We start from the raw sequence: 26,190 nt of genomic DNA on the forward strand, positions 1-26,190 counted from the left end.
GTATATACATATATAATATACAGTGTGTCCCCCCATATCCTGTCCACCACCATTAACTTGAGAACAGCGGCAGCTATAGGCATAGAAGTGGTGTCTAGGTATAGTAAAGTAGCCATGATGAAACCACCTATAGCGCCACCTGGTGGAAAACAACTGAGGTAGCATTTTTATCTCGAAAACGGAACGAGATAGAGAAAAAAAGTGAATTACAAAGTTGTAGGGCATCATCAATTCAATACGAATCGACACCTTGCATACAGAAATGCTATGATTAGAACGTTTAAAACTCACAAGGCTGTGGACGTGAAGCGATACCTCATGGAGAACTTCCTACAAGTCATTGGGTATGGTGGCTGCGTGGAGTGGCCTCCACGCTCACCTGACCTGACCGCATTGGACTTCTTTCTGTGAGGTCACATCAAACAGCAGGTGTATGCAACCCCTCCACCAACATTGCAGGACCTACAACGACGTATCACAGATGCTTGTGCAAACGTGTCACCTACCATATTGCACAACATGCAGCAAGATACAGTATGCTACCCAGAATCCAGATGTGCATTGCAGCTGACGGTGGCTACTTTGAGCATCAAAGTTAAATGAGCGCCATATGCGTGACCAGCATTCTATGTTTTGAGGGGGTCATGGGTTTCATATTATAGCATTTCTGTATGCAAGGTGTTGATTCTTATTGAATTGATGATGCCCTACAATTTTGTAATTCACTTTTTTTCTCTATCTTGTTCCATTCTTGAGATAAAAATACTAACTCCGTTGTTTTCCACCAGGTGGCGCCCCTAGGTGGTTTCATTGCGTAGCGCGTGGCTACTTTACTATACCTAGACACCACTTCTATGCCTATAGCTACCGCTGTTCTCAAGTTAATGGCGGTGGACAGGATATGGGTGGACACACTGTGTGTGTGTGTGTGTGTGTGTGTGTGTGTGTGTATATGTATATGTATATATATATATATATATATATATATATATTATACTTTTTTTTTTCTCTCTTTCTTGCTTTAACCCAGAAGTAGTGTTTTTAGTGGCACAACAAGTTTTTATATTCTTTGTGTGTGTTTTTGTTTTTTGTTTTTTTTCCTTTTTACTCTGTCCCCCTGTGGGGTATGAATATTGTTTACTTTAATGTTTGGTCTCATGCATTCCAGTACTGGTGCACTGCAGTGCCTGACACCTGTTAGTTTCTCATCGCCTTTTAGAATCTGCTTTTTAGACTCAGCCTGTTAGACCCAGCTATATACAATCATACCCTGGGGTCATCAGATGACCTCGGGATGCGATGATGCAGGGTGTCACCTATCATATACAGCTGTACCCCACTGGGGTGCACTATACACTTAATACTTGGCAACAATAAAAAGAGGCACTGGGGATTCAGGCTGCTGTTATGTATTTTAATGGCTGTCATTAAGGGGGTTAATATCATAATCTATTAGTCCTTGCATTGCTGTTTGTAGTTTGTACCACTGTATTCATCAGCTAATAATTGAATATTAATACAATTTGTTTCAAAAGGCAGCATTTCTGAAACAAATATGTATTATTTCTTTGCAGATGACTGTGCATCAGAGGGATGTCTGCCATTTACACATTTTGAAGCACATGATTATGGTATCACGCCGTATATATATACAAATCGTGACATAATTCCAGATATACAACAAGCCCTTCACAACAAGAATCAATCATCTATTCCTCATCAACATGACCTATCTTCTGATTCATTACAGACTGTTAAGAAAAATGAAAATAACAAAAGGGATGCTGAAAATCAAAATAATCATACAAGGGATAAACCATATTCATGTTCAGAATGTGGGAAATGTTTTACTCAGAATTCAAGTCTTACTGGACATCAGAGAATTCACACAGGGGAGAAGCCATTTTCATGTGATGAGTGTGAGAAATGTTTTACTTACAAACGAAGTCTCGCTGCACATAAAATAACTCACACAGGGGAAAAGCCATTTTCATGTTCAGAATGTGGAAAATGTTTTAACCAGAAAGGAGCTCTTACCGTACATCATAAAATTCATACAGGGGAGAAACCATTTTCTTGTCCAGAATGTGGGAAATGTTTTAACAAGAAAGAAATTCTTGTTGCACATACAAAACTTCACACAGGGGAGAAGCCATTTGTTTGTTCAGAATGTGGGAAATGTTTTATTTGCAAATCAAATCTTAATTTACATCTGAGAAATCACACAGGGGAGAAGCCATTTTCATGTCCACAATGTGGGAAATGTTTTAGTAGGAAATTTGATCTTGTTAATCATGAAATAATTCACACAGGGGAGAAGCCATTTACATGTGCACAATGTGGGAAATGTTTTACTAGGAAATTTAACCTTGTTAAACATACAAAAACTCACACAGGAGAGAAGCCATTTTTATGTTCAGAATGTGGGAAAGGTTTTACTAAGAAATCATATCTTGGTGCACATCTGAGAACTCACACAGGGTAGTAGCCATTTTCATCTTGATAATTGGAAAATGTTTAACAAAGAAATTACATTTTCTTTAACGTCAGAGAGATTACAGAGGGAATTAGAAATTTCTTGTTTTATAAAATTAGTTTATTGATGAATTTTACATGAAAATTTTCAATAAAGGTTAAGTTATAGTCAAAGTTAAGTCACAAGCCTAAAAGGGAAAGTAATTTAGAACAATAAATTATAAAGAAGAAATGTACTGTATGCAATGACCAATAAATATCAGCAAGTAGCATGCAAGCCAAAATATTTCACCATGTGACTAATCTATTTCACCTTTATATGAACATTATAACTGCATCTTAAAGGGGTTGACCAGCACTTCTCTGGTATACATGATCAGGACAGATGCTGAGGCAAATGTCAGACACCAGGCACGTCACGTCTAATATGGTGTCTTATTAATTAGATGAGACTAAATGGGGACAATTACCCGGCTTTGCATGGGTATCTATAAGGTTGTAAGAGGATCTTACACCAGGTTGAGCATGTTATATGACCACATTATGGAATAGTGACCGTAGAGCTGAATAAAGCATATTGTTTACTTTTAATATCTTATCTTTGTTGTGGAGAGATTAGATTGCACAGTTTAGGCTATTATTTATGCTATGTTATACACTGTGTGCAGATTTATTAGGCAAATGAGTATTTTGATCACATGATACTTTTTATACATGTTGTCCTACTCCAAGCTGTATAGGCTTGAGAGCCAACTACTAATTAAGTAAATCAGGTGATGTACATCTCTGTAATGAGAATGGGTGTGGTGAAATGACATCAACACCCTACATAAGGTGTGCTTAATTATTAGGCAACTTCCTTTCCTTTTGGCAAAATGGGTCAGAAGAGAGATTTGACGGGCTATGAAAAGTCCAAAATTGTGAGATGTCTTGCAGAGGGATGCAGCAGTCTTGAAATTGCCAAACTTTTGAAGCGTGATCACTGAACAATCAAGCGTTTCATGGCAAATAGCCAACAGGGTCGCAAGAAGCATGTTGGGTAAAAAAAAGCGCAAAATAACTGCCCATGAATTGAGGAAAATCAAGCGTGAAGCTGCCAAGATGCCATTTGCCACCAGTTTGGCCATATTTCAGAGCTGCAATATTACTAGAGTATCAAAAAGTACAAGGTGTGCCATACTCAGGGACATGGCCAAGGTAAGGAAGGCTGAAAAACAACCTCCTTTGAACAAGAAACATAAGATAAAACATAAAGATTGGGCCAAGAAATATCTTAAGATTGATTTCCTTTCTCGCCTTTTCATTGGGGGACACAGACATTTGGGGACACAGACATTGGGTTATATGGTGTCTCCAAGGGAGGCGTGACACTAGGTTTGAAAAAAGTGTTAGCTCCTCCTCCCACAGCATATATCCCCAGCTAGGCGGGAACTAGCTCAGTTTTTTTCCTAGTGTCAGCAGGGAGGCTGACATGTCTGGACTGAGCTCCACCAGAGGTGCCTCAGGCCAGCTTATTTTTACTTTTTATTTTGTTTTTATTTTCTTATTCATTCTATTTTTGATAGGGGCAATACCAGGGTGCCTTGCCACCCCTGTTCCCCCCGTGTACAGGCAGAGGAAACCTGGCGTGCACAAGCCGTCAGTCTTCCCTCGCACCCAAGTGGTCGGGTCTGCGTACCCCTCCAGGCTCCCTGGAAGCACCTCACACCAAGGTAGCTCCAGAGGGCTAGCAGAGCCGAGGACCTGCTTCAGCCTTGAGCTGAAGATGCGTCCCCGAGATCCCCGCATTCCAGGACCGACGCGTCTTCAGACGGAGCCAGGAGCAGGTAGGGAGACGACGAGTCAGTCCCCTGCATCCAAACCGCTGCCTGTAAAGGCGCAGGTGGGGCGATGCAGGCCGTGATTCCCAGGGAAGCATCATTAATTTAGCTCCCGGCTTTGGCCTGCATTCTAGCAACGCCCCCTCCACTGCTCTAGATGCCGCTCCCTCAAGTGGGCCGTCTCTCCCATCCATGCTGCTAGAGAACACTGGACGCCATTACATGTGGGGAGCAGACACGGGTGAGATCGCCTCCTTGGCTCTGCGATTCTGCAGCACTATATACTGCTCTGCTCAGTGGTATATCGCTGTCTTTCTAGCGGTGTGTGTCTGCTGGATGGCGGTGTATATCAGCTTTTAGCAGTATATACGAACTGTGCCTGTAGGTATATACCGACTGTGTGACAGGGTGTGCTACTTTACTCGGTATATACCGGCTCTGCATAGCAGTCATTTATAATACTGCTAGCAGCTCCTCACCCACAGCAGTCCCTTTTATAATGCTGCTAGAGGCTCACTGTACTTATTGTGGAACTGTTGCTGACATGCGTAACCGCAAGGGTGATAAAGCTTCCCAAGCGTCCTCTATGGACCTCTACTATGCTTGTACCACATGTGGACGCTCGTTTTCTAATGGCCGAAGCTATCCACTATGCCGGGGCTGCGATGCCCCTACTACCGTGTCACAACAGCCTCCGCTGCCGGACCAGGAGGTCGTGCAGTCTGTGGATTTGGCTGCGGCCACTATCCAGGCAGTACCCCAGTCTGATGACGTTATTCCTGTCTGGGCTTATCTAATGTCTAAGAGGTTAGATGACCTGGCCGCTCAGATATCCCAGCCTTCCACAGGCTCTCACAGCCTCCCCCCGGCTCAGCTCCCCCAGGGGAGCTCGCCTTCGTCTGGTGTCTCGTTCCCAGTACGTAAAAAGGCTGTCTCCAAAAGACGCCATTGTGACCGTTACGTCTCGTCCGACTCGGACGATGATCAGTCTGACTCATGCTCTGTGACCTTTAGTAGTCACGATTCCCAAGACTCTGACTCTGATTCAGATGTCCCTTCTGAGTCTAGACACATTAATTTCGGCTGTCAATCACTTTGTCGATTTCTGATCAGCCTTCGGACCCGACTTCTCAGTCGGCAATCAAGCGGGCCAAGAAGCCTCCTAAGTCCTTTGTCCAGGATCCGATTTTTCATCATATCTAAACGGTGGGATCACCCTGATAGGAGGTTTAATAAAAAATCCTCCTCTTCATTCGCTTATCCCTTTCCATCGGAACTGGTTAAGCTCTGGTCAGTACCCCCCGTTGTGGATCCGCCAGTATCCAGGCTGGCTAAACACACGGTTATGTCTGTCTCAGACACCGCGTCTCTCAAGGACTCGTCCGACCGCGCAGTTGATGCTGCGGTCAAATCTATTTTCCAAGCTTCGGGCTCCTCTCTGCGCCCCCTGTTTGCCTTGACATGGGTGGCGAGAGCTATGAGTGTGTGGAGTAGGAACTTGTGCAAGTTGCTTCGCTCTTGCAATATTCCTTCATAGGCTCTTGAGATCCTTGATTTGTTCTCCCTAGCCTCTAATTATTTTCTTCACGGCTCCCTAGATGCAGCTAGTTTGTCAGCCCTAACGGCAGCCAACGCTGTTTTTGCCCGCAGAGTCCTGTGGCTAAAGATATGGAACGCGGACAGTGCCTCCAAGAAGTCCCTGTCCACACTCCCCTTCCAGGGTCAAGCTTATATCTGAGACGACCGGTGGTAAAAGTACCATTCTACCACAAAAGCGACCTGTATCCAAAAATGTTAAAAAGTCTTCTTGGCGCAGGCAGTCCTTTCGGCCCGCCCCCCAAAAACCATCACGGGTCGTCGCAACGCTCAGATCGGGGATCCGGTCCCTCAAGGGACTCTTTCTGGCGTTCCCACTCCAGGCAATCTAAACCCAAGGGACCTCGCCCCGCGAAGGCCCCTTCAGCATGATGCCGGGTACCCCTCAGAGTCGACTCCTGTTGGAGGGCGGCTTCTGCTTTTTCGGGATATCTGGCTAGACCATACTCGCGATGCTTCATTCCCTACCGGCCAACAGGTTTCTCCGTTCTCTGCTTCCAAAGTCCACAACGCAAAGCCAGGCCTTATGTCAGGCCATAGCCTCTGTGCAAAAAGCAAAACGTTATCATTCCAGTGCCCCTGGAACAGCGCGGCAAAGGTTTCTATTCCAACCTCTTTGTCGTCCCCAAAAAAGATGGCTCTGTCCGTCCTATCCTGGACCTCAAAAGGCTAAACAGGTCCGTACGGATTCGGACCTTCCGAATGGAATCATTGCGAGCCGTACTAGCTGCTATGGAACCGGGAGAATTCCTAGCTTCCATAGACATTCAAGATGCTTATTTACACATTCCCATATGTGTATCGCATCAACGGTTCCTTTGTTTTGCCGTAGGACACCGTCATTTCCAATTCAGGGCCCTTCCCTTTGGACTGGCTACTGTGCCTCGGGTCTTCACAAAGGTCATGGCAGCCGTCATGTCCATTTTACAAAGGCGTCCTGGTCGTTTCCTATTTTGTCGACCTACTTATCAAAGGGAGCGCTCTTCAAGTTTGCTCAGAAAGCGTGCAGATTTGCCTAGACACGCTGTCAAGGTTAGGGTGGCTTATCAACTTCAACAAGTCATCCCTCATTCCTCATCAGCGCATCACCTTTTTAGGTATGCTGAGACACGGTTCAGGCCCGGGGTTTTTCTTCCAGAAGACAAGAGGTCTTCCCTGATCCGGGCCGCCCAATCCCTCCGCTCCCGCCGTTACACATCCCTCCGCAGTGGGATGAGAGTGTTAGGCAAGATGGTAGCACTCATGGAAGCCGTGTCGTTTGTCCAATTCCATTTGTGCCCTCTGCAATTGGATCTTCTGTCCTCTTGGGACAAGAATCCAGCCTCTCTAGACCGGTCAGTCCGCTTATCTCGGACTGCCCTCAGCTCCCTCGTCTGGTGGACTCCGGTCTCATCCCTATCTCAGGGGAAGTCCTTCCGCCCTGTCCACTGGCACGTAGTCACGACAGATGCCAGCCTGTTAGGCTGGGGGGCGGTGTTTCTCCACCACACTGCTCACGGACGCTGGTCTCACCCCGAGCGATCCCTTCATATCAACGTTCTGGAGATCAGGGCCATATTTCTGGTCCCTCAGACCTTTCAACCCTTGCTTCTGGGCCTCCCGGTTCGGATCCAGTCAGACAATGCCACGGCTGTGGCTTACGTCAACAGTCAGGGAGGAACTCGCAGCAGGGCAGTGATGAAAGCAGTCTCCAGGATTCTTCTTTGGGCAGAGATGCACATTCCCATTATTTCAGCTGTCCATATTCCGGGGATAGACAACTGGGCCGCAGACTTTCTCAGCAGGCAAGGTCTAGTGGCAGGGGAATGGTCCCTCCACGACGAGGTGTTCCATCAGATCACTCTTCGTTGGGGGCTCCCACATGTGGACCTCATGGCGTCTCGGCTAAACGCCAAAGTACATCCCTTCGTATCCCGGTCGAGAGACCAGCTAGCGCTTGGCTCTGACACTCTAGTCCGCCCGGATCTTCTGTCGCAAGGTCCAATATTCCACCAGAATACAGCACAGCTGCATTTGACGGCGTGTGTTACGGTTGCTGCGAGCACTGGAGACTAAGTCCAGATTTCTTACTACTGCACATGTGCGAGCGCTGGAGACTAAGTCCAGATTTCTTGCTACTGCACATGTGCGAGCGCTGGAGACTAAGTCCAGATTTCTTGCTACTGCACATGTGCGAGCGTCGGAGACTAAGTCCTATCTTGGAGCCATTGCACATGTGCGGGTGACATCATCGCTGACACGAGGTCACATGTCTCTGACACCTTCTATGCCGATTGGTCGCTGGTCATGTGCTTGTGATGCCTTGCTCGGTGATAGGCCAGCATGACGTCACTCCTGTCGTTCTGGCAGCGGATTGGCTCTGGTGTCCTCCATCTTGGATGAGGCACAGAGTCTATATAAGACCCTGACACACGCCGCATGGCGCTCAGTCCTCTTGGTTCATGCATAAGAGTAGACGCTCTGTGCGCGTTCCTCTAGGCATTCCTCTGTCTATGCTAGGTGAGCGCTACCGGCAGGGTAGCGTTCTTATACCTTACAGCTTCGGCTGCTGTCCGTATCCTTACCTCTTAGGGGAGCGGACATAGGCAGGTGCCTGAGGCACATGGTCTGGCTGGGCCTTGTGGTTCGACTCGTAGGTGGACGTTGCCGCTAGGGTAACGTTCCTTATGCTGCGTCTGGCAGTTGTTCGTATCCTCGCACACTAGGGGAGCGAACAGAGGTAGGAGCTTTGTGCGGCTTACGCTGCTGTTAGTCTCTTTTGCACCACTAGAAGAGCGGACCTAGGCAGGTGCCATATCTAGTGGTTCGTGTCCTCGCACACTAGTGGAGCGAACGCAGGTAGGAGCTTTGTGCGGCTTACTCTGCTGTTCGTCTCTTTTGCACCACTAGAAGAGCGGACCTAGGTAGGTGCCATTTCGCACACATTGCCTTTGTCTCTGTGATTATTAACAGAGATCATTCCACACACCCTCCAAGTAAGGGAGGAATTGCTTTACTTACTTATTATATCCTTCTGTGATTTAACAGAGGTATTGCACTCTGCCATAGTCTGCAGCAGAGTCTTTGCACGGTGGACCCTGACTGTCTGATACTCCTTTAGGTTATCAGACAGCCCCCCGTAACATTAGGACTGAGCCAAGGGTCTGGCAGTTATGGCAGAATATCAGCAGTTACACCGTTACATACAAGTACTTGAGTCACGGCTCAAGAGTATAGAGGATAAACCTCAGACCATGGTGACATCTGCACATGATCCTCGACTTGCTCTGCCAAACAGATATTCTGGCTATGCCAGATCATGTCGTGGTTTCATTAGTCAGTGTCAGATACACCTAGAGGTCAACTCTTCTCGCTTCTCTACGGAGAGGTCCAGAGTAGGCTTTATCATCTCCTTACTTCAGGACAAAGCCTTAGAATGGGCGACTCCCCTATGGGAGCGCTCTGATGTGGTTACTCTGAGACATCAAGACTTTCTTGATGCTCTTAAGGCGGTATTCATGGGTCCGCAGGTTACCCTTGATGCGGCCCTGAGACTGTTAGATCTATCTCAGGGTTCGTTATCCACTAGTTCTTATGCCATTGCTTTTAGAACTCTGGTGGCAGAACTAGATTAGCCAGAGAAGGTGTTGATTCCTATCTTCTGGAGAGGGTTGGCAGGCTATGTCAAGGATGCTCTTGCTACTCGTGAGGTCCCTGCTTCTCTGGAGGACTTGATCACAGTAGCAACGAGGATCGATGTACGCCATAAGGAACGTAGACTCGAGGTCTCTTCCTCACGCCCTAAGCATCGGGCTATTCCAGTTGTTGAGGGTCCACTACCATCTTCCTCAGCATCTGAAACATCTCCCACTCCTATGGAGTTAGGTCATACGTCTTCCAGACTACGCAAGTCTGGTCCTCCTATATGTTACGTATGTCGTCAGGCTGGGCACTATGCCAACAAGTGTCCTAGTCGTCAGGGAAACTCCCTGGCCTAGTAACCATTAGTGGGGGGTTACTAGAGATGTCTTCTGCACCCTCTAAGTGTTGTATCCCAGGTCAGCTCTCGTTATCTGAGAATACATGGCCTATTATGGCTTTTGTGGATTCCGGAGCTGACGGGACTTTTGTGTCCTCAGGATTTGTAAAGGGACACAATATTCCCTCTATCATGTTAGAGGCGCCTATTCCTGTCCGTGTTGTTAATGGAACTATGTTGTCTGACTCCATTACATTGAGGACAGTTCCCTTGCGCCTTTCCCTGTCTCAGGGTCACATAGAGGAGATTTCTTTTCTTGTTTTGCCTGAGGGTATAGACGACATCCTTCTGGGTCTCCCATGGCTTCGGACTCATGCTCCTCACATTGACTGGGAGTCTGACAGCATTATTAGTTGGGGTTCGAAATGTCAGTCCCGATGTCTTCCCTTACCACCTAAGGTCATTGCGGTTGCATCTACTGATCTCTCTCCCATACCTACACCCTATCTGGATTTCGCTGACGTGTTCTCCAAACAGGGTGCTGAGGTTCTTCCACCCCATAGGCCGTATGACTGTGCCATAGACCTTATCCCAGGTTCGGTTCCACCTAAAGGCAGGGTTTACCCCCTGTCGATACCTGAGTCGGAGGCCATGTCGACCTATATAAGAGAGAGTTTAGAGAAGGGGTTCATTCGTAAGTCTGTCTCTCCCGCGGGAGCTGGGTTTTTCTTTGTTCGGAAGAAAGAGGGTGATTTGCGTCCCTGCATAGATTACAGGGGTCTCAACGCAATCACAATAAAGAACAAATACCCATTACCTTTAATTTCGGAGCTCTTTGACAGATTGAGAGGAGCTCAAGTTTTTACAAAGTTGGATCTGCGGGGTGCATATAACTTGGTACGAATTCGAAAGGGTGACGAATGGAAGACCGCTTTTAACACCCGAGACGGTCACTATGAATACCTCGTCATGCCTTTTGGGTTATGTAATGCACCCGCAGTATTTCAGGACTTCGTAAACGATGTGTTCAGGGATTTACTGTTATCCTCAGTAGTGGTGTATCTGGACGACATCCTGATTTTTTCTCCTGATCTGGAGACTCATCGTCAGGATGTCGTTCGTGTCCTTTCCCGTTTAAGGGAGCACTCATTGTTTGCTAAACTCGAGAAATGTGTATTCGAGCAGTCCTCATTGCCTTTTTTGGGTTACATTATCTCACAAGAGGGCCTGGCTATGGATCCTGCGAAGCTCTCTGCTGTCCTGCAATGGTCCGAACCTCATTCCTTGAAGGCGGTGCAACGCTTCTTAGGATTCATAAATTATTACAGGCAGTTCATACCCCATTTTTCTACTTTGGTGGCCCCTTTGGTGGCCTTGACTAAGAAAGGTGCTAATCCCAAAGCCTGGTCTACTGAGACATCTTAGGCTTTTGAGGCAGTAAAAAGACACTTTTCAACTGCTCCCGTTCTTCAAAGACCCGATGAGAGTAAGCCCTTCCTCTTAGAGGTTGATGCCTCTTCAGTGGGTGCTGGTGCGGTCTTGTATCAAAAGAACGGTGCAGGTAGAAAAAGGCCGTGTTTCTTCTTTGCGAAAACCTTTTCACCAGCAGTGAGAAACTATACCATTGGGGATAGGGAACTGCTCGCCTTGAGATTAGCCTTGGAGGAGTGGCGTCACTTGCTGGAAGGAGCGAAACATCCTTTCCAGGTCTATACAGACCATAAGAATCTGACGTACTTAGAAACCGCTCAGCGTCTGAATCCTCGCCCCGTAACAGCGTGGCGCTTGAATCCTTGATTCTAGCCAAGTCGCGTCTTTCTTCCAGGGTAGTTCATACCATGCTTAATGCTTGCAAGCCTTCCTCCGCCAGCATTTATCATAGGACCTGGAAGACCTATCTGTCCTGGTGTGACCGTCATAATCGGTCGCCCCTTACCTTTTCAATCCCTAATGTTCTTGCCTTTTTGCAAGACGGTATGGACTCGGGTCTTGCTCTCAATACCCTTAAAGGACAAGTTTCTGCCTTGTCATTTTTTTTCCAGAAGCAGCTGGCTTCTCGCCCTCAGGTCCGTACCTTTCTTCAAGGGGTGGCGCATTTGGTCCCTCCTTATCGTCACCTTTTACATCCCTGGGATATGAATTTGGTTCTCGGAGCTCTTCAGCTACCTCCTTTCGAACCCTTGAGAGAAATCTCTCTTCAACGGCTGTCTTGGAAAGTTGCCTTTTTAGTCGCTATTACCTCTATCAGGCGAGTGTCCGAACTGGCAGCGCTGTCCTGTCGCTCGCCTTACCTGATATTCCATCATGATAAGGTGGTCCTTCGGCCTTCTCCCGCCTTCCTTCCGAAGGTCGTATCCTCTTTACACCTGAACGAGGACATTGTGTTGCCGTCATTCTGCCCGGCCCCGGTCCACTCCTTCGAGAAAGCCCTTCACACTCTCGATCTGGTCAGGGCTCTGCGGATCTACATCTCCAGAACAGCGCCGTTGCGCAAGTCCGATGCCCTTTTCGTCCTCTCAGAAGGACACAAAAAGGGCGACCGGGCTTTCAAATCCACGATTTCTCAATGGATCAGGACTGCCATCTGTGAAACTTACAAAGCACGAGGGGTCGTTCCCCCTCCATCTGTGCAGGCCCACTCTACACTAGCAGTGGGAGCCTCCTGGGCTATCCGCCATCAGGCTTCGGCGGCCCAACTTTGCAAGGCCGCTACCTGGTCCAATGTGCACACGTTTACAAAATTCTACAGAGTGCATACGCATGCCTCCGCGGATGCTGCTCTTGGAAAACAAGTCCTTCAGGCGGCAGTGGCCCATTTATAAGTGGCCACTGCTCGGTTTTTTTTACAGTGTTTGTTATGTGTTCACTGCAGTTGTTAGTCAGCTCTTAGGCTGATGTTCTACACAGTTAATAGTTCAGTTCCCACCCAGGGACTGCTTTGGGACGTCCCAATGTCTGTGTCCCCCAATGAAAAGGCGAGAAAGGAAAGGACATTTTTGTGTACTCACCGTAAAATGTCTTTCTTGGAGCCTTTCATTGGGGGACACAGCTCCCGTACTTGTGGTTTTGGTTGTCCTTCTCCTACTGCTTTTACAACAAACTGAGCTAGTTCCCGCCTAGCTGGGGTTATATGCTGTGGGAGGAGCTAACACTTTTTTCAAACCTAGTGTCACGCCTGGAGACACCATATAACCCAATGTCTGTGTCCCCCAATGAAAGGCTCCAAGAAAGACATTTTACGGTGAGTACACAAAAATGTCCTTTTTCAAAGGTTTTATAGATTGATGAAATGAGTGACTCTTGATGGGCCAGATGGATGGGCCAGAGGCTGGATCAGTAAAGGGCAGAGAGCTCCACTCCGACTTAGACGCCAGCAAGGTGGAGATGGGGTACTGGTATGGGCTGGTATCATCAAAGATGAACTTGTGGGACCTTTTCGGGTTGAGAATGGAGTGAAGCTCAACTCCTAGTCCTACTGCCAGTTTCTGGAAGACAACTTCTTCAACCAGTGGTAAAGAAAGAAGTCGGTATTGTTCAAGAAAAACATGATTTTAATGCAGGACAATGCTCCATCATATCCAACTACTTCACAGCGTGGCTGGCCAGTAAAGGTCTAAAAGATGAAAAAATAATGACATGGCCCCCTTGTTCACCCGATCTGAACCCCATAGAGAACCTGTGGTCCCTCATAAAATGTGAGATCTACAGGGAGGGAAAACAGTACACCTCTCGGAACAGTGTCTGGGAGGCTGTGGTGGCTGCTGCATGCAAAGTTGATCGTAAACAGATCAAGCAACTGACAATCTATGGATGGTAGACTGTTGAGTGACATCATAAAGAAAGGTGGCTATATTGGTCACTAATTTTTTGGGGGGGTTGTTTTTGCATGTCATAAATGTTTATTTCTAAATTTTGTGGTTATATTGGTTTACCTTGTGAAAATAAACAAGTGAGATGGGAATATATTTGGTTTTTATTAAGTTGCCTAATAATTCTGCACAGTATTAGTTACCTGCACAAACAGATATCCCCCTAAGATAGCCAAATCTAAAAAAAAAAACACTACAACTTCCAAAAATATTAAGCTTTGAAGTTTATGAGTCTTTTGGGTTGATTGAGAACATAGTTGTTGATCATTAATAAAAAAAATCCTCTAAAATTAAACTTGCCTAATAATTCTGTACACGGTGTAATATACCAAAAGATTGTTTGTGGGAGAGTGTACATCTTCCCCTAAATGCGACTAACAATCCTAAGTAGGCAGCATTATGAAGGAGAGAAAAGAATACACCCTCCTCTCCTCACTGATGTAGATAATATGTAGAAATACAGCAGCATTATGTATCATTATAAACACCTTCAGATGTTATGTCATGGCAGTCAGTGTGGGGGGAGAAACAGAACTGATAGCAATATGAGAAGTTCTGGAAGGGTTTGTAATGATATATAATTCTGCTGTGCTGTATCTCTACACAATATCTCCAAATATCAGTGAGTAGAGAAGGGCTTAAGGGGGTGTCACATGGTAGGATATAACGTGCGATCTATCATCGGGGTCACGTCGATAGTGACGCACATCCGGCAGCATTTGAGATGTCGTACCATATGACATCTCCGAACGACTGTTAACGAGCAATAATACCTTATCGTTGCTCATTGACACGTCGTTCATTTCAATAATCTCGTTCGTCCCTCGGCGCGCCGGTTGTTCTTCGCTCCCGAGGCAGCACACATCGCTTTGTGTGACACCTCGGGACCAACGAACACAGCTTACCTGCGTCCCGCCGGCAATGCGGAAGGAAGGAGGTGGGCGGGATGTTACGTCCCGCTCATCTCTGCCCCTCTGCTTCTATTGGCCGGCCGCCATGTGACGTCGCTGTGACGCCAAACGTCCATCCCACTTCAGGAACTGGATGTTCGCCGCCCACAGCGACGTCGCTCGGGAGGTAAGTACGTGTGACGGGGGTTTAACGACTTTGTGCGCCACGGGCAATCAATTGTCCGTGACGCACAAACGACGGGGGCGGGTGCGATCGCTTATGCAATCGCACGATAGATCGACTCGTGTGACGCCGGCTTTATTCTTTTTTTTTACCTGTGTGTTGTCAACCTCATGCAGTGGAAGAAGTATATGCTCCCAGAGACAAATCTCTGGTAACTCCCACTTAAATTATACCAAATTATGAACTAAAGTTTACAAGATAATATTTCTGCACAAGTGATGAGAAATTAAATTATATTAACTACATTTAACTCAGCACTGCACCCACTATACCATGATGTATCCAGTTTGTTTGTGTGTGGTTAAAAATTACTGTTATGAACCAATATATCTGAGTTATGAGTTTTGTAAGAATTCCATGTGCTGAGTTAGGTCTTAGGCCGGCTTCTCACTTGCGATTATCTCGCACGAGTGCAATGCGAGAAATTCTCGCATTGTACTCGGACACATGTTGATCAATGATGCAGCTCCCATCTGCTATTTTTTTTCTCAGTCCAAATCGGACTGAGAAAAAAATCGCAGCATGCTGCGTTTTGGAGAGCTTCTTGCGCGAGTCTCTGCAATGATTCTCTATGGAAGCGTGTAAAATAAAGGAACACACGCTCCACAATGTTCACATGCATGTGCGGTGCTTGAAATACGCTCATTCATTATTCAAAAGCTGAATGTGACATCACAAAGCAATTGATTGTTTATATTACACCTGTGTGGTGTTCTCTAACAAAAGCACATGTCGACTCCTCCACGGAGTGCGGGAACAACATGGCACGCTACATCAATGTCGAGATGTTGATCATGCTTGTGCATGAACATCCAGAATTGTGGGACAAACGAGATAATTCCTACTCAGACAGGGATGTTCGAGATGCTTCGTGGCTTTGGATTTGTAAAAAAATGTTTCCGAATTTCAACGATAGTACACCAGATGTACAGCTGCGAATTAGTGGGTTTTTTTCTTAAAGTTTAAAATTTTTACATATTGACTCAAATGCTTTAAACGATGTTATTATTAAATACTATTTTTGTTTGTGTTTTGCGTATGAGTTATATTTAAGTAATTTATCCATGAATATATATTTGCTCACATTTGGGTTTTTTTATGGGGTTTTTTTTCGGGGTTTTTTTCTGTTTGATAAAAAAGATTTTCGAAATTTTTTTCTAAAAAAATTTTAAAATTAAATTTGATGGTAATGTGAAAATAACCGACGCTTTCTTTTTTGGGTTTTTAAAAATTATTTTAAAAAGTACCATTAATTCATTGAAATGGCAACCTATGTATCCTTTTTAAATCAAGTTTTTGAATGAAAATAAACAACATGGAACATGAGTTATTGTGCAAATTTAAAAAAGGATGTTTAACATATTTAGCATTATAATTTTAGAATCAAACAGAAAAAAAAACAAACTGTTTTTAATATTTTGAATCAGATAAAAATTATTTATGGTATTTTAACAAACATTAACAATTATTTAACCATTATTAAAATATATTTTATACCAACAAATTCATCCTAATGTAAAATCCACTATGTCCTTTCTAATTTTAAAAAATGTTTGATTGTTTTTGGAATAAATTATATAATTTAAAACAAATTAAATTAAAGATTTTTATTTAAATTTAATCAGTGACAGATATAACTAAACGCTGGCGGAGTGTTCGGGATCAGTTTAGACGGGAAAAGCAAAATCGTGGTGCAAGTGGGTCTTCTGCCACAAATAAAAGGCCATATATCCATTATGATAGGCTATATTTCTTACATCCAATTATTGACTTATGCCCATAAGTATATGATTGCTTATATATTTGAAAAAAAACCCTAATTTATGTTTTTTATGCAGATCAACATTTCTTACTTCTTATTTTTAAATTTTAGGACAGAATCCAATCTTACAGACAGGGAAAATATTTCTGAATCAGATCCAATAATGGAGTCCAATGTAGATGATGTTGATGGGCAAGATTTAATTCCAGAATGTATAAATATGTCAGCAGCAAGTGATACTGCTTCCATGCATAACACAGATATTCCAAATACCCAACAAACAAATGTTAGTGATGATGGGATGCGCAACTCATCACTAACGTCACTCATCATGACGTTAGGCTGCATGCACGGAGTGGCATGCAAATTATTTTAGATTCATGTACTCCACCAAATAATCCAACAAGGGTTTTCAATTTTTTAGAACGATGGCAATTATCTGTAGAGAATAAACTTAACAAGGATACCTCACATATTGGTTCTAACACATCTGTCACCATTCCTGACCCTCCACAAATTAGTAATATTGTTAGTTACATCCCAAATCCAAGAACATTTAATCTCCATGAAAACCAAAGAAATCCCAAACCATTCCATTGTTATTTTTCTGATAATAGACAAACCATCAATCCTGGTTCATTTTTGGAAGACACAAATATAAGACATGGTAACCTTCAATATGTTCCACCACAACCTATAGGCAATGTTAATGAATATCGTGTCAGCACTTACACAACTCCAAACTTGAATAATCCAACACAGAATCCTAACACATGTAATCCAGTAAATCCATTGTCTTCAACCATATCTAGCCAAGAACAAATTAATGGCCAAATGATTAACCCATCCACATGCCACCCTGGCCGCCCTTCAACTACTCATCAAAGTTTCATTAATCTTTTAAATTTTTTTTTGTTTTTTTTGGAGAATAAAAAAACCCCCAAAACATAATTTTCCAACAAGTATACATTATTTTGTGAACATTATCAAACATTCTTAATGCTGCAAAAAATAAATGTCATTGTGATGTTAATTTTATAATCACAGAAAATATAAGAACATGATTATTAACAATGTTATTCCTTGTACTTTTATTTAATTGTTTAACATTTAAAAAATAAACTATTTTTGGGCATATTGGTTATTTATTCATTTTTTTTTTTAAATTTTAAACAAACTAAAAAATATATTAACAACATTATCTTGCCAAGAAATGGATCCTAATTCAGATATGAAATAATTACACAATTGATTTCTTACTCGTAGGCCTGAAGTAGGTTGATCAACATTTTGAATGTAAGACACCAAAAAATGGTCTGGTACAGAAAAAGCATCTTGGATCTGTGCATCCATACATTCTTTAGTTCTTGTAATATTATGCAGTATCACAATTGCTTTAATAACTTTAATAACATTTTGTTCACTAAGCTGTATGTTGGTGAATAATATTCGCATTTGGCACACATAATTCCGAATGCACATTCTACAACTCTTCTGACCCATGAAAGGCGGTAATTGAAAATGCGACGGACATTGTTTAATGTTCGTCGGGAAAATGGACGCATCAAATTATTTTGTAATTTAAAAGCCTCATCACCAACAAAGATATAAGGAATTGCAATACCATGGCAACCAGGCAATTGTTGAGGATGGGGAATATTTAAAGCAGAACTTAACATTCGAGAGCACATTGTAGATTGCCTAAAAATCTGTGAGTCCCCAGCACCACCATATGCCCCCACATCTAAAATACTGAATCGGTATGTCGCATCTGCTACAGCAAGTAAAACAACAGAAAAATAATGTTTATAATTAAAGTATAGTGACCCAGAATTTGGAGGTTTACGTACTCTTATATGTTTGCCATCTATTGCTCCTATGCAATTAGGCATCTGACATTTAATTTGGAAACCTTGAGCAATTTTAATCCACTTTTCAATATTTGGCTTAGGCATCATGATGTCATGTCATTTATCCCATATAGCCGCACAAGTATTTGAGACAATGCCACAGATTTTTGATTTTCCAAGTAAAAATTCTAGATGTAGGGCAGTAAATGATAGTCCAGTAGATAGATATCTATAGATAAATTATATAAAATTTAATACAAAGTTTAATTTTTCATTTATTTAAATTATGAATATACACTTAAAATGTAACAATAGCTTAAGGGTTTTTTTTATTCTATTTTTAATAAATAATTTTTAAACTTTAAAAAAAAAAAAAGAAAGATAAAATTAATTTAGAAAAAAATAAAAATATTAGGTATATATTTAAAATGTAATTTAATTTAAAAAAAACAAAAACAAAAAAAAACATACCTTAATGTCAGCAGGAGACCTTCCTCAGGGTAAATACATTTTCAAAACCGAGTATTTTGTCTCCTGATGTATGGACGAATTTCATGAAGTATGTAGTAAAATGTAGATACTTCCATTCGACAGTAAGCATAAAATTTGTCGGGGTTTTTTCTTAATTTTTGATATAGACGCATGAAATGTCCTCTAGTTGGTCGACGACTCACAATTGGATGAAGCCAAAATCTTCTTCTCCTACTCATGGGAACATCATGGTAGCTTTCACCAAAACGACGAGAAAGAACCCAGTTCAGCAAAACCCTCTCTGTTGTATTTAATGTCAAATGTGAAGACATGATAAATTTATTTAACAAAAAAGGATAATGGAACAATGTTCAGCAGCATGGAGTTTAGCTGTGAGATCAAAAATACCTAATGTTCCATTGAGCCATGTGGGGGCTGCATCATTTAAATGAGCGTTACACATGTGTAAATGATTTAATTAATTTAAATGTTTATTTTGAAACATGCATCCCATACGCATCATACACGCATTAAACACGCACTGCTATCATGATAAAATTCACAAGATCGCATTGCAGTTGCATAGCACACTGATCTTAACGTGAACTGAAATCGTCCGACTTTTTTTCATGCAACTCGGACCGATTTTACACGCATAAGTGTGTTTCCAGCCTTATTCAGACATCTGATTTTCACATATGAGTGCTATCCATGCTTTTTACAGATGACGTTGTAACTTTCATTGAGTATAGCAGGGGTGAGGAACCTCTGGCACATGGGTCGTGATGATCTTTTCTGCGTCTCCCAGGCAGATTCCTGGGGATTGTTGTATTTTACCCAGCAGCCGCCTCTTACCGACCCTTTAAACCCCCTCGTGCATATTTATTATTATTTATTTATTATTATTATTATTATAGCGAAGATTTGCGCACAGCATTCACTACTGAACACTGCGTGCACATACCATTAAGCCAGTGCCAGCTGCATGCTGATTACTTACTTTGGGGGCTGGGTTAGGGCATGATGTGCTCCCATTCCACAAAAGAAGAGGAGTAGCAGCTTCACCATGCCTAGTGCTATACGTGCCTCTCAGTGATGTGCCACCCAACCCAGTGCTGTCTGTGACCCCAAGGCCATGACTGTCTCCCAATGATCTAAATACTCTCAAGGGATGTCTGTGCCACTCAGTGATGTTTCCTGCAATGTATGTGCCCACACATCTTTTATGTATATCCCCAGCCTATCCTGTGATGTCTATGCCCCCCCTGCCTCTCCTGTGATGTCTATGCCCCCTGCCTCTCCTGTGATGTCTATGGCCCCCTGCCTCTCCTGTGATGTTTATGCCCCCCTGCCTCTGCTGTGATGTCTATGCCCCAAGCCACGTCAGTGATGTATATGCCCCAGCTTCTCCGGTGATGTCTATGCCCCAACCTTTCTTGTGATGTATGTTCTCCCAGCCTTTCCTGTGAAAAAATATTGGCACCCCTGCAATTCTGTCAGATAATACTCAGTTTCTTCCTGAAAATGATTGCAATCACAAATTCTTTGGTATTATTATCTTCATTTAATTTGTCTTCAATGAAAAAAAAAATTGTCATAAAGCCAAATTGGATATAATTCCACACCAAACATAAAAAGGGGGGTGGACAAAAGTATTGGCACTGTTTGAAAAATCATGTGATGCTTCTCTAATTTGTGTAATTAACAGCACCTATAACTTACCTGTGGAACCTAACAGGTGTTGGCAATAACTAAATCACACTTGCAGCCAGTTGACATGGATTAAAGTTGATTCAACCTCTGTCCTGTGTCCTTGTGTGTACCACATTGAGCATTGAGAAAAGAAAGAAGACCAAAGAACTGTCTGAGGACTTGAGACTCCAAATTGTGAGGAAGCATGAGCAATCTCAAGGCTACAAGTCCATCTCCAAAGACTTGAAAGTTCCTGTGTCTACGGTGTGCAGTGTCATCAAGAAGTTTAAAGCCCATGGCACTGTGGCTAACCTCCCTAGATGTGGAAGGAAACGAAAAATTGACAAGAGATTTCAACGCAAAATTGTGCGGATGGTGGCTAAAGAACCTTGACTAACATCCAAACAAGTTCAAGCTGCCCTGCAGTCCGAGGGTACAACAGTGTCAACCCGTACTATCCGTCGGCATCTGAATGAAAAGGGACTGTATGGTAGGATACCCAGGAAGACCCCACTTCTTACCCCGAGACATAAAAAAGCCAAGCTGGAGTTTGCCAAAACTTACCTGAGAAAGCCTAAAACGTTTTGGCAGAATGTTCTCTGGTCAGATGAGACAAAAGTAGAGCTTTTTGGGAAAAGCCATCAACATAGAGTTTACAGGAAAAAAAAAGAGGCATTCAAAGAAAAGAACACGGTCCCTACAGTCAAACATGGCGGAGGTTCCCTGATGTTTTGGGGTTGCTTTGCTGCCTCTGGCACTGGACTGCTTGACAGTGTGCATGGCATTATGAAGTCTGAAGACTACCAACAAATTTTGCTGCATAATGTAGGGCCCAGTGTGAGAAAGCTGGGTCTCCCTCAGAGATCATGGGTCTTCCAGCAGGACAATGACCCAAAACACACTTCAAAAAGCACTAGAAAATGGTTTACGAGAAAGCACTGGAGACTACTAAAGTGGCCAGCAATGACTCCAGACCTGAACCCCATAGAACACCTGTGGAGAGATCTCAAAATGGCAGTTTGGAGAAGGCACCCTTCAAATCTCAGGGACCTGGAGCAGTTTGCCAAAGAAGAATGGTCTAAAATTCCTGCAGAGCATTGTAAGAAACTCATTGATGGTTACCGGAAGCGGTTGTTCGCAGTTATTTTGGCTAAAGGTTGTGCAACCTAGTATTAGGCTGAGGGTGCCAATACTTTTGTCTGGCCCATTTTTGGAGTTTTGTGTGAAATGATCAATTATTTGATTTTTGTTTCATTCTCTTTTGTGTTTTTTCATTGCAAGCAAATTAAATGAAGATAATAATCCCAAAGAATTTCTGATTACAATAATTTTCAGGAAGAAACTGAGTATTATCTGACAGAATTGCAAGGGTGCCAATACTTTTGGCCAGCACTGTAGATGCTCCCAGCCTCTCCAATGATGTTTATGCTCCAGGCTGTCATGTGATGTATATACTGTTGCTCCCATGTCTCCAGTGATGTCTATGCCCACATCCCCTCCTGTGATGTATATGCCCCCAACCCCTTCTGTGATGTATATTCCCCAGCTTCTGCTGTGATGTCTATACCCTGAGCCTCTCCAGTAATGTATAGATGTCCCCAGTCCCTCCTGTGATGTATACGCCCCATGTCTCCTGTGATGTATATACAGCAGACCCAGCGTCTCCTATGTGATGTATATATTTACCAATCTTTCACAAAGAGTTGACTGTGCTTCAGACCAAGGCAAATGTGAACAAGCAGTTGTGAGCAGCAACATGATCAATATCACCTAACATCACAGCCGCACTAAAGCGAAATAGCTACAGCCACCACAGTAGGGGTGAGTTAATTAATTGTTTGACCAAATATAGCAGGGTCATTTTCAAGTTGATATGTTAGTGTGGCCCTCAAAGGTTGTTAGAAATTTCCAATGGCGCTTGGCAGGAAAAAGGTTCCCACCCCTGGTCTATGGCACCATTCACATTTGTAATTTTTCTCACATCGTGCTGTTCATGGAAATACGAAGAGAGCATTTCTGATTTGGTCCCATGTGTCAGATCAAAATCGGCAATGCAAGTCTATGGGTCAGTAAAAAATTGGAACCGCACTCAGATGACATTTGACTGGGGTTTGATTTTCACAGATGTCAGAATGAAGAAGGTAAGGAAACTTTTTTTTCCCTCCATGTACGGGACAAATTGATAATACTCGAACTACACTCTGGTCAAACGAGGATCAATATCTGGTCCAAAAAACTCTGTCAAGTTTTCTTGTATGTGAGAAAGTCTGACATCTCAATAAGCCAATAAGGGCAGAAATTTTACGTCTGTTCAGTGGTGTCCTGAAGAGAATTCAAGATTTGCTTTTGTTTTTCCATAACTTGCAAATATGTTGAGAACTGAAGACCGTAGAGAGCTGGAACCTAAAACTTTCCGAAGTGTCTGATTGGAGTAGCCAAGCGTTTATGAATAGCCATTCTGTTATATTTGGCAGCAATCACTCTCAAATTGTTCAGAGCCCCTCGCTACACAGCGGAAATGGATGAGAAAAACAGCTCCTGCCCAGGGACTCCCGAGGAACGGTTTTCATAACAGGTGCAAAATTGAGGGTGAAAATTGTAAAAAGTTCACATTTATCAAATACGTTTTAATATAATACATCCAGATAATAGATGGCAGAACTTATTGATAACAGTTCTTATAAGAAATTAATATTTTGAGTTTGTATTGAATATAGATGGTTGCTGACATAATCCTGTGTGTGTATATATATGTGTGTGTATATATATGTATATATATATATATATATATGTATATATATATATATATATACTATTTGGAAACTGCTAGTGAGTGACCTCATGCATTTAGCAGAATCACCCTATATCGTTTTGAATAGCTGCATATATTACATGACACATGGTGGGAGGAGGGGGCACTCTTGCACGGAAGACTCAACCTGCAGCATGTGGGATGTATAGAAGACCTTATGATGGTGACACATGCTGTCAAGCCTACAGTATATCATCCTTGCCGTCCATTCAGGAACCTGGGAAAGATGAATGAAGACTTCTGTTTTAGTTAAAGATATGGACTATTATTGAACTCCTCACGTAAGCTAACAAAGAATACTATTTTTTACTTTCTGTAACTGAACTGTAACTGAATTTTTTGGCAACCATTTTACTCAATATAAAATACATCTATTTATATTTACATTTTTTTTTCTCAAAACGTTTTTTATTGATTTTTCAAATTTGTAAAAACATGACAAATATCATTGCAAAAGAAGAACATTCGTCTGACAAAATGTGACATAGAGGTGGGTGATACCCCAATTTGGAGTTCCATGTTGCTGTTCGATTTAAGATAGTATACAGTAACATTAAACCAAAACAGAGGTAATGATATATAATATAGCATATGCAATACAATTCGTTAAATCTCTGTGTCGTCCCTGAATGATTTCAATTTTGCTAGCGTGCCTTGGTATTCCCAACCGTCTCGTCTCCCCCTCCCTCCAGAGCCCCCTCCTAGGTGATTCTCAGTTTACCCAGGCTGTCCTGGATATCGCTCAGGATATACCACTCCGAGTGAACAAAAGGTGCCATCAGGTTAATTATTTCTCCCTGTGTGAATTGGCTTTCAATAAAATGTCTCCATCTCACAAAAAACGTGGCTGTCAACCCATCTTTATCCCTCTCCGCTTCTAGTTTTTCCAACTTCAGAAGGTTGTGTAGTTTGCCCATAACCTCCTTCATGGATGGGCCCTCCCTTTGAATCCAGTGTTTTAAGATGCTATCATGGCTATGTCATGCGTTATTGCGTATTTCCTCTTTTCCTGCGTGCTCGGTCCTCCTCCTACTCCTCCCTCAAAGGAGTGGAAAATCCACACCATTAAGTCTAGTTTGCTGGAAATTCCCCATATTGACTGGGAAAATAGTCTGACTTGGTTCCAGAACCTAGCGATTGTCTCACATTCCCATAGCCCATGCAGCATATCCGTTTTCTCTTTTTGACACTTAGGACACCATCTATCCCTACCTGGTATGTTGAAACCCATAATGGCCCTATGTAGAATTCTGAATTGAGTGTCTCTCCATCTCTCATTGGTAATATGTTTCCGCACTTGTACCCATCCTTTCAGTATATCATCTACCACTTCTTCCCTTCCCAATTGTTTCCCCCACGCTGTTAATGTCCGACTATCCTCCCGTGAAATAAGCACCCCCCTTAGCGATCGATAAATTTTAGAGACATTTACACTTGTTACATCACATTCCAGTAACTCATCAATCGATCTTCTATTCAGCTCTCTTCCAACCACACCAAGGTCTCCAATTATTCCATGTTTCAATTGTTCATATTGGATGATATGTGAGCAATTAAGGTTATACTTAGCCAACACTTCCTGACCTGTCATCCACCTCCTGTCCTCCACATTCATAACATCTATCATTCTCCTGACTCCCCTCTCTTTCCATCTAGTAAATAGCTTGTTTTCTCATCCCAGGGGAAAATTTGGGAATGCCCAGGGGTTCAAGTACTTGGACACTTTCCATGAGAACCCCAGTTTTTTCCTTACTGACTTCCATGTTAGCATGGTGTTTCGGAATATAATTGAGTTCCTTATGTGCCCTTCAACCCTGGATAGTGGGGAGTGCAGAATGGACGTCAGATCCCACGGTGACGCATATTTAGTTTCCATCACATGATCTGAGTGCCTACTCGCTCGTCTCACCCAATCAATTACATGACTCATGATACATACAAGATTATACCCTTGGACATCTGGAAAGTTTAGACCTCCCTCCTCTGCTGACTTCATCAGCGTACGCAGCTTTATTCTGGGTTTCCTCCACACAAATTCTGTATACGCGGAGTTGAGCTTATTCACATCCTTTAGTTTTAGCAATAGTGGGATCGTCTGGAAGGGATACAGCAGCCTAGGAAAGCTCATCATTTTTATCAGGTGGCATCTTGCCAGTAATGGAAGTGGCAGACCTTTCATCCCTTTAATTGAACTATAATTTTCCTGATTAGCGGTCCATAGTTCAAGTTATAGATTGTTTCCACCGTTTTTCCTATATGCACTCCCAGGTATTTAATTGAAGATTGTGGTATAGGAATTCCACACAGACAGCCATCCCTTACTTGTCCCCCCATTGTCCCATGATGCCCCTTTAGGAACATGATCTCGCACTTTTTTTTGTTCAGTTTCAAACCAGAGAATGAACCAAATTTTTCAATCAAGGCAAGAGTCTGTGGCAAATCCGCACCGGGGTCCCCCATATAAAGTATGATGTCATCAGCAAAAAGCGCTGTCTTTACTTCTGAACCCCTTATCTTGATTCCTTTAAAGCTATTTTGTCCCTGTAGTATTCTTGACAACGGCTCGATTGCCAGGTTGAATAAAAGAGGAGATAATGGGCAACCCTGTCTTGTTCCCTTCAACAAAGGGAACACGTCTGATAGAAAGTCCGGAGTGTGTACCCTAGCTCACGAGTTGGCATAAAGGTTTCTAATGTAAAGTCTCATCTTGCCTACAATCCCTGTGGCCTCCATTACCCTGTCTAACCACCT

The 26,190-nt window shown here is 43.1% G+C and overlaps 1 protein-coding gene across 1 annotated transcript in view; it reads left to right on the top strand.

Annotated features, from left to right (window-relative positions):
* LOC142312393 (uncharacterized) overlaps positions 1-26,190 on the top strand; it is a 236,487-nt gene that overhangs the window by 141,272 nt on the left and 69,025 nt on the right. The window contains 1 exon segment of the mRNA XM_075351337.1: positions 1,575-2,462. Coding sequence (XP_075207452.1) covers positions 1,575-2,462 — 888 coding nt within the window.

The sequence above is a fragment of the Anomaloglossus baeobatrachus genome, chromosome 5 (assembly GCF_048569485.1).
Source record: "Anomaloglossus baeobatrachus isolate aAnoBae1 chromosome 5, aAnoBae1.hap1, whole genome shotgun sequence".
Lineage (NCBI taxonomy): Eukaryota > Metazoa > Chordata > Amphibia > Anura > Aromobatidae > Anomaloglossus > Anomaloglossus baeobatrachus.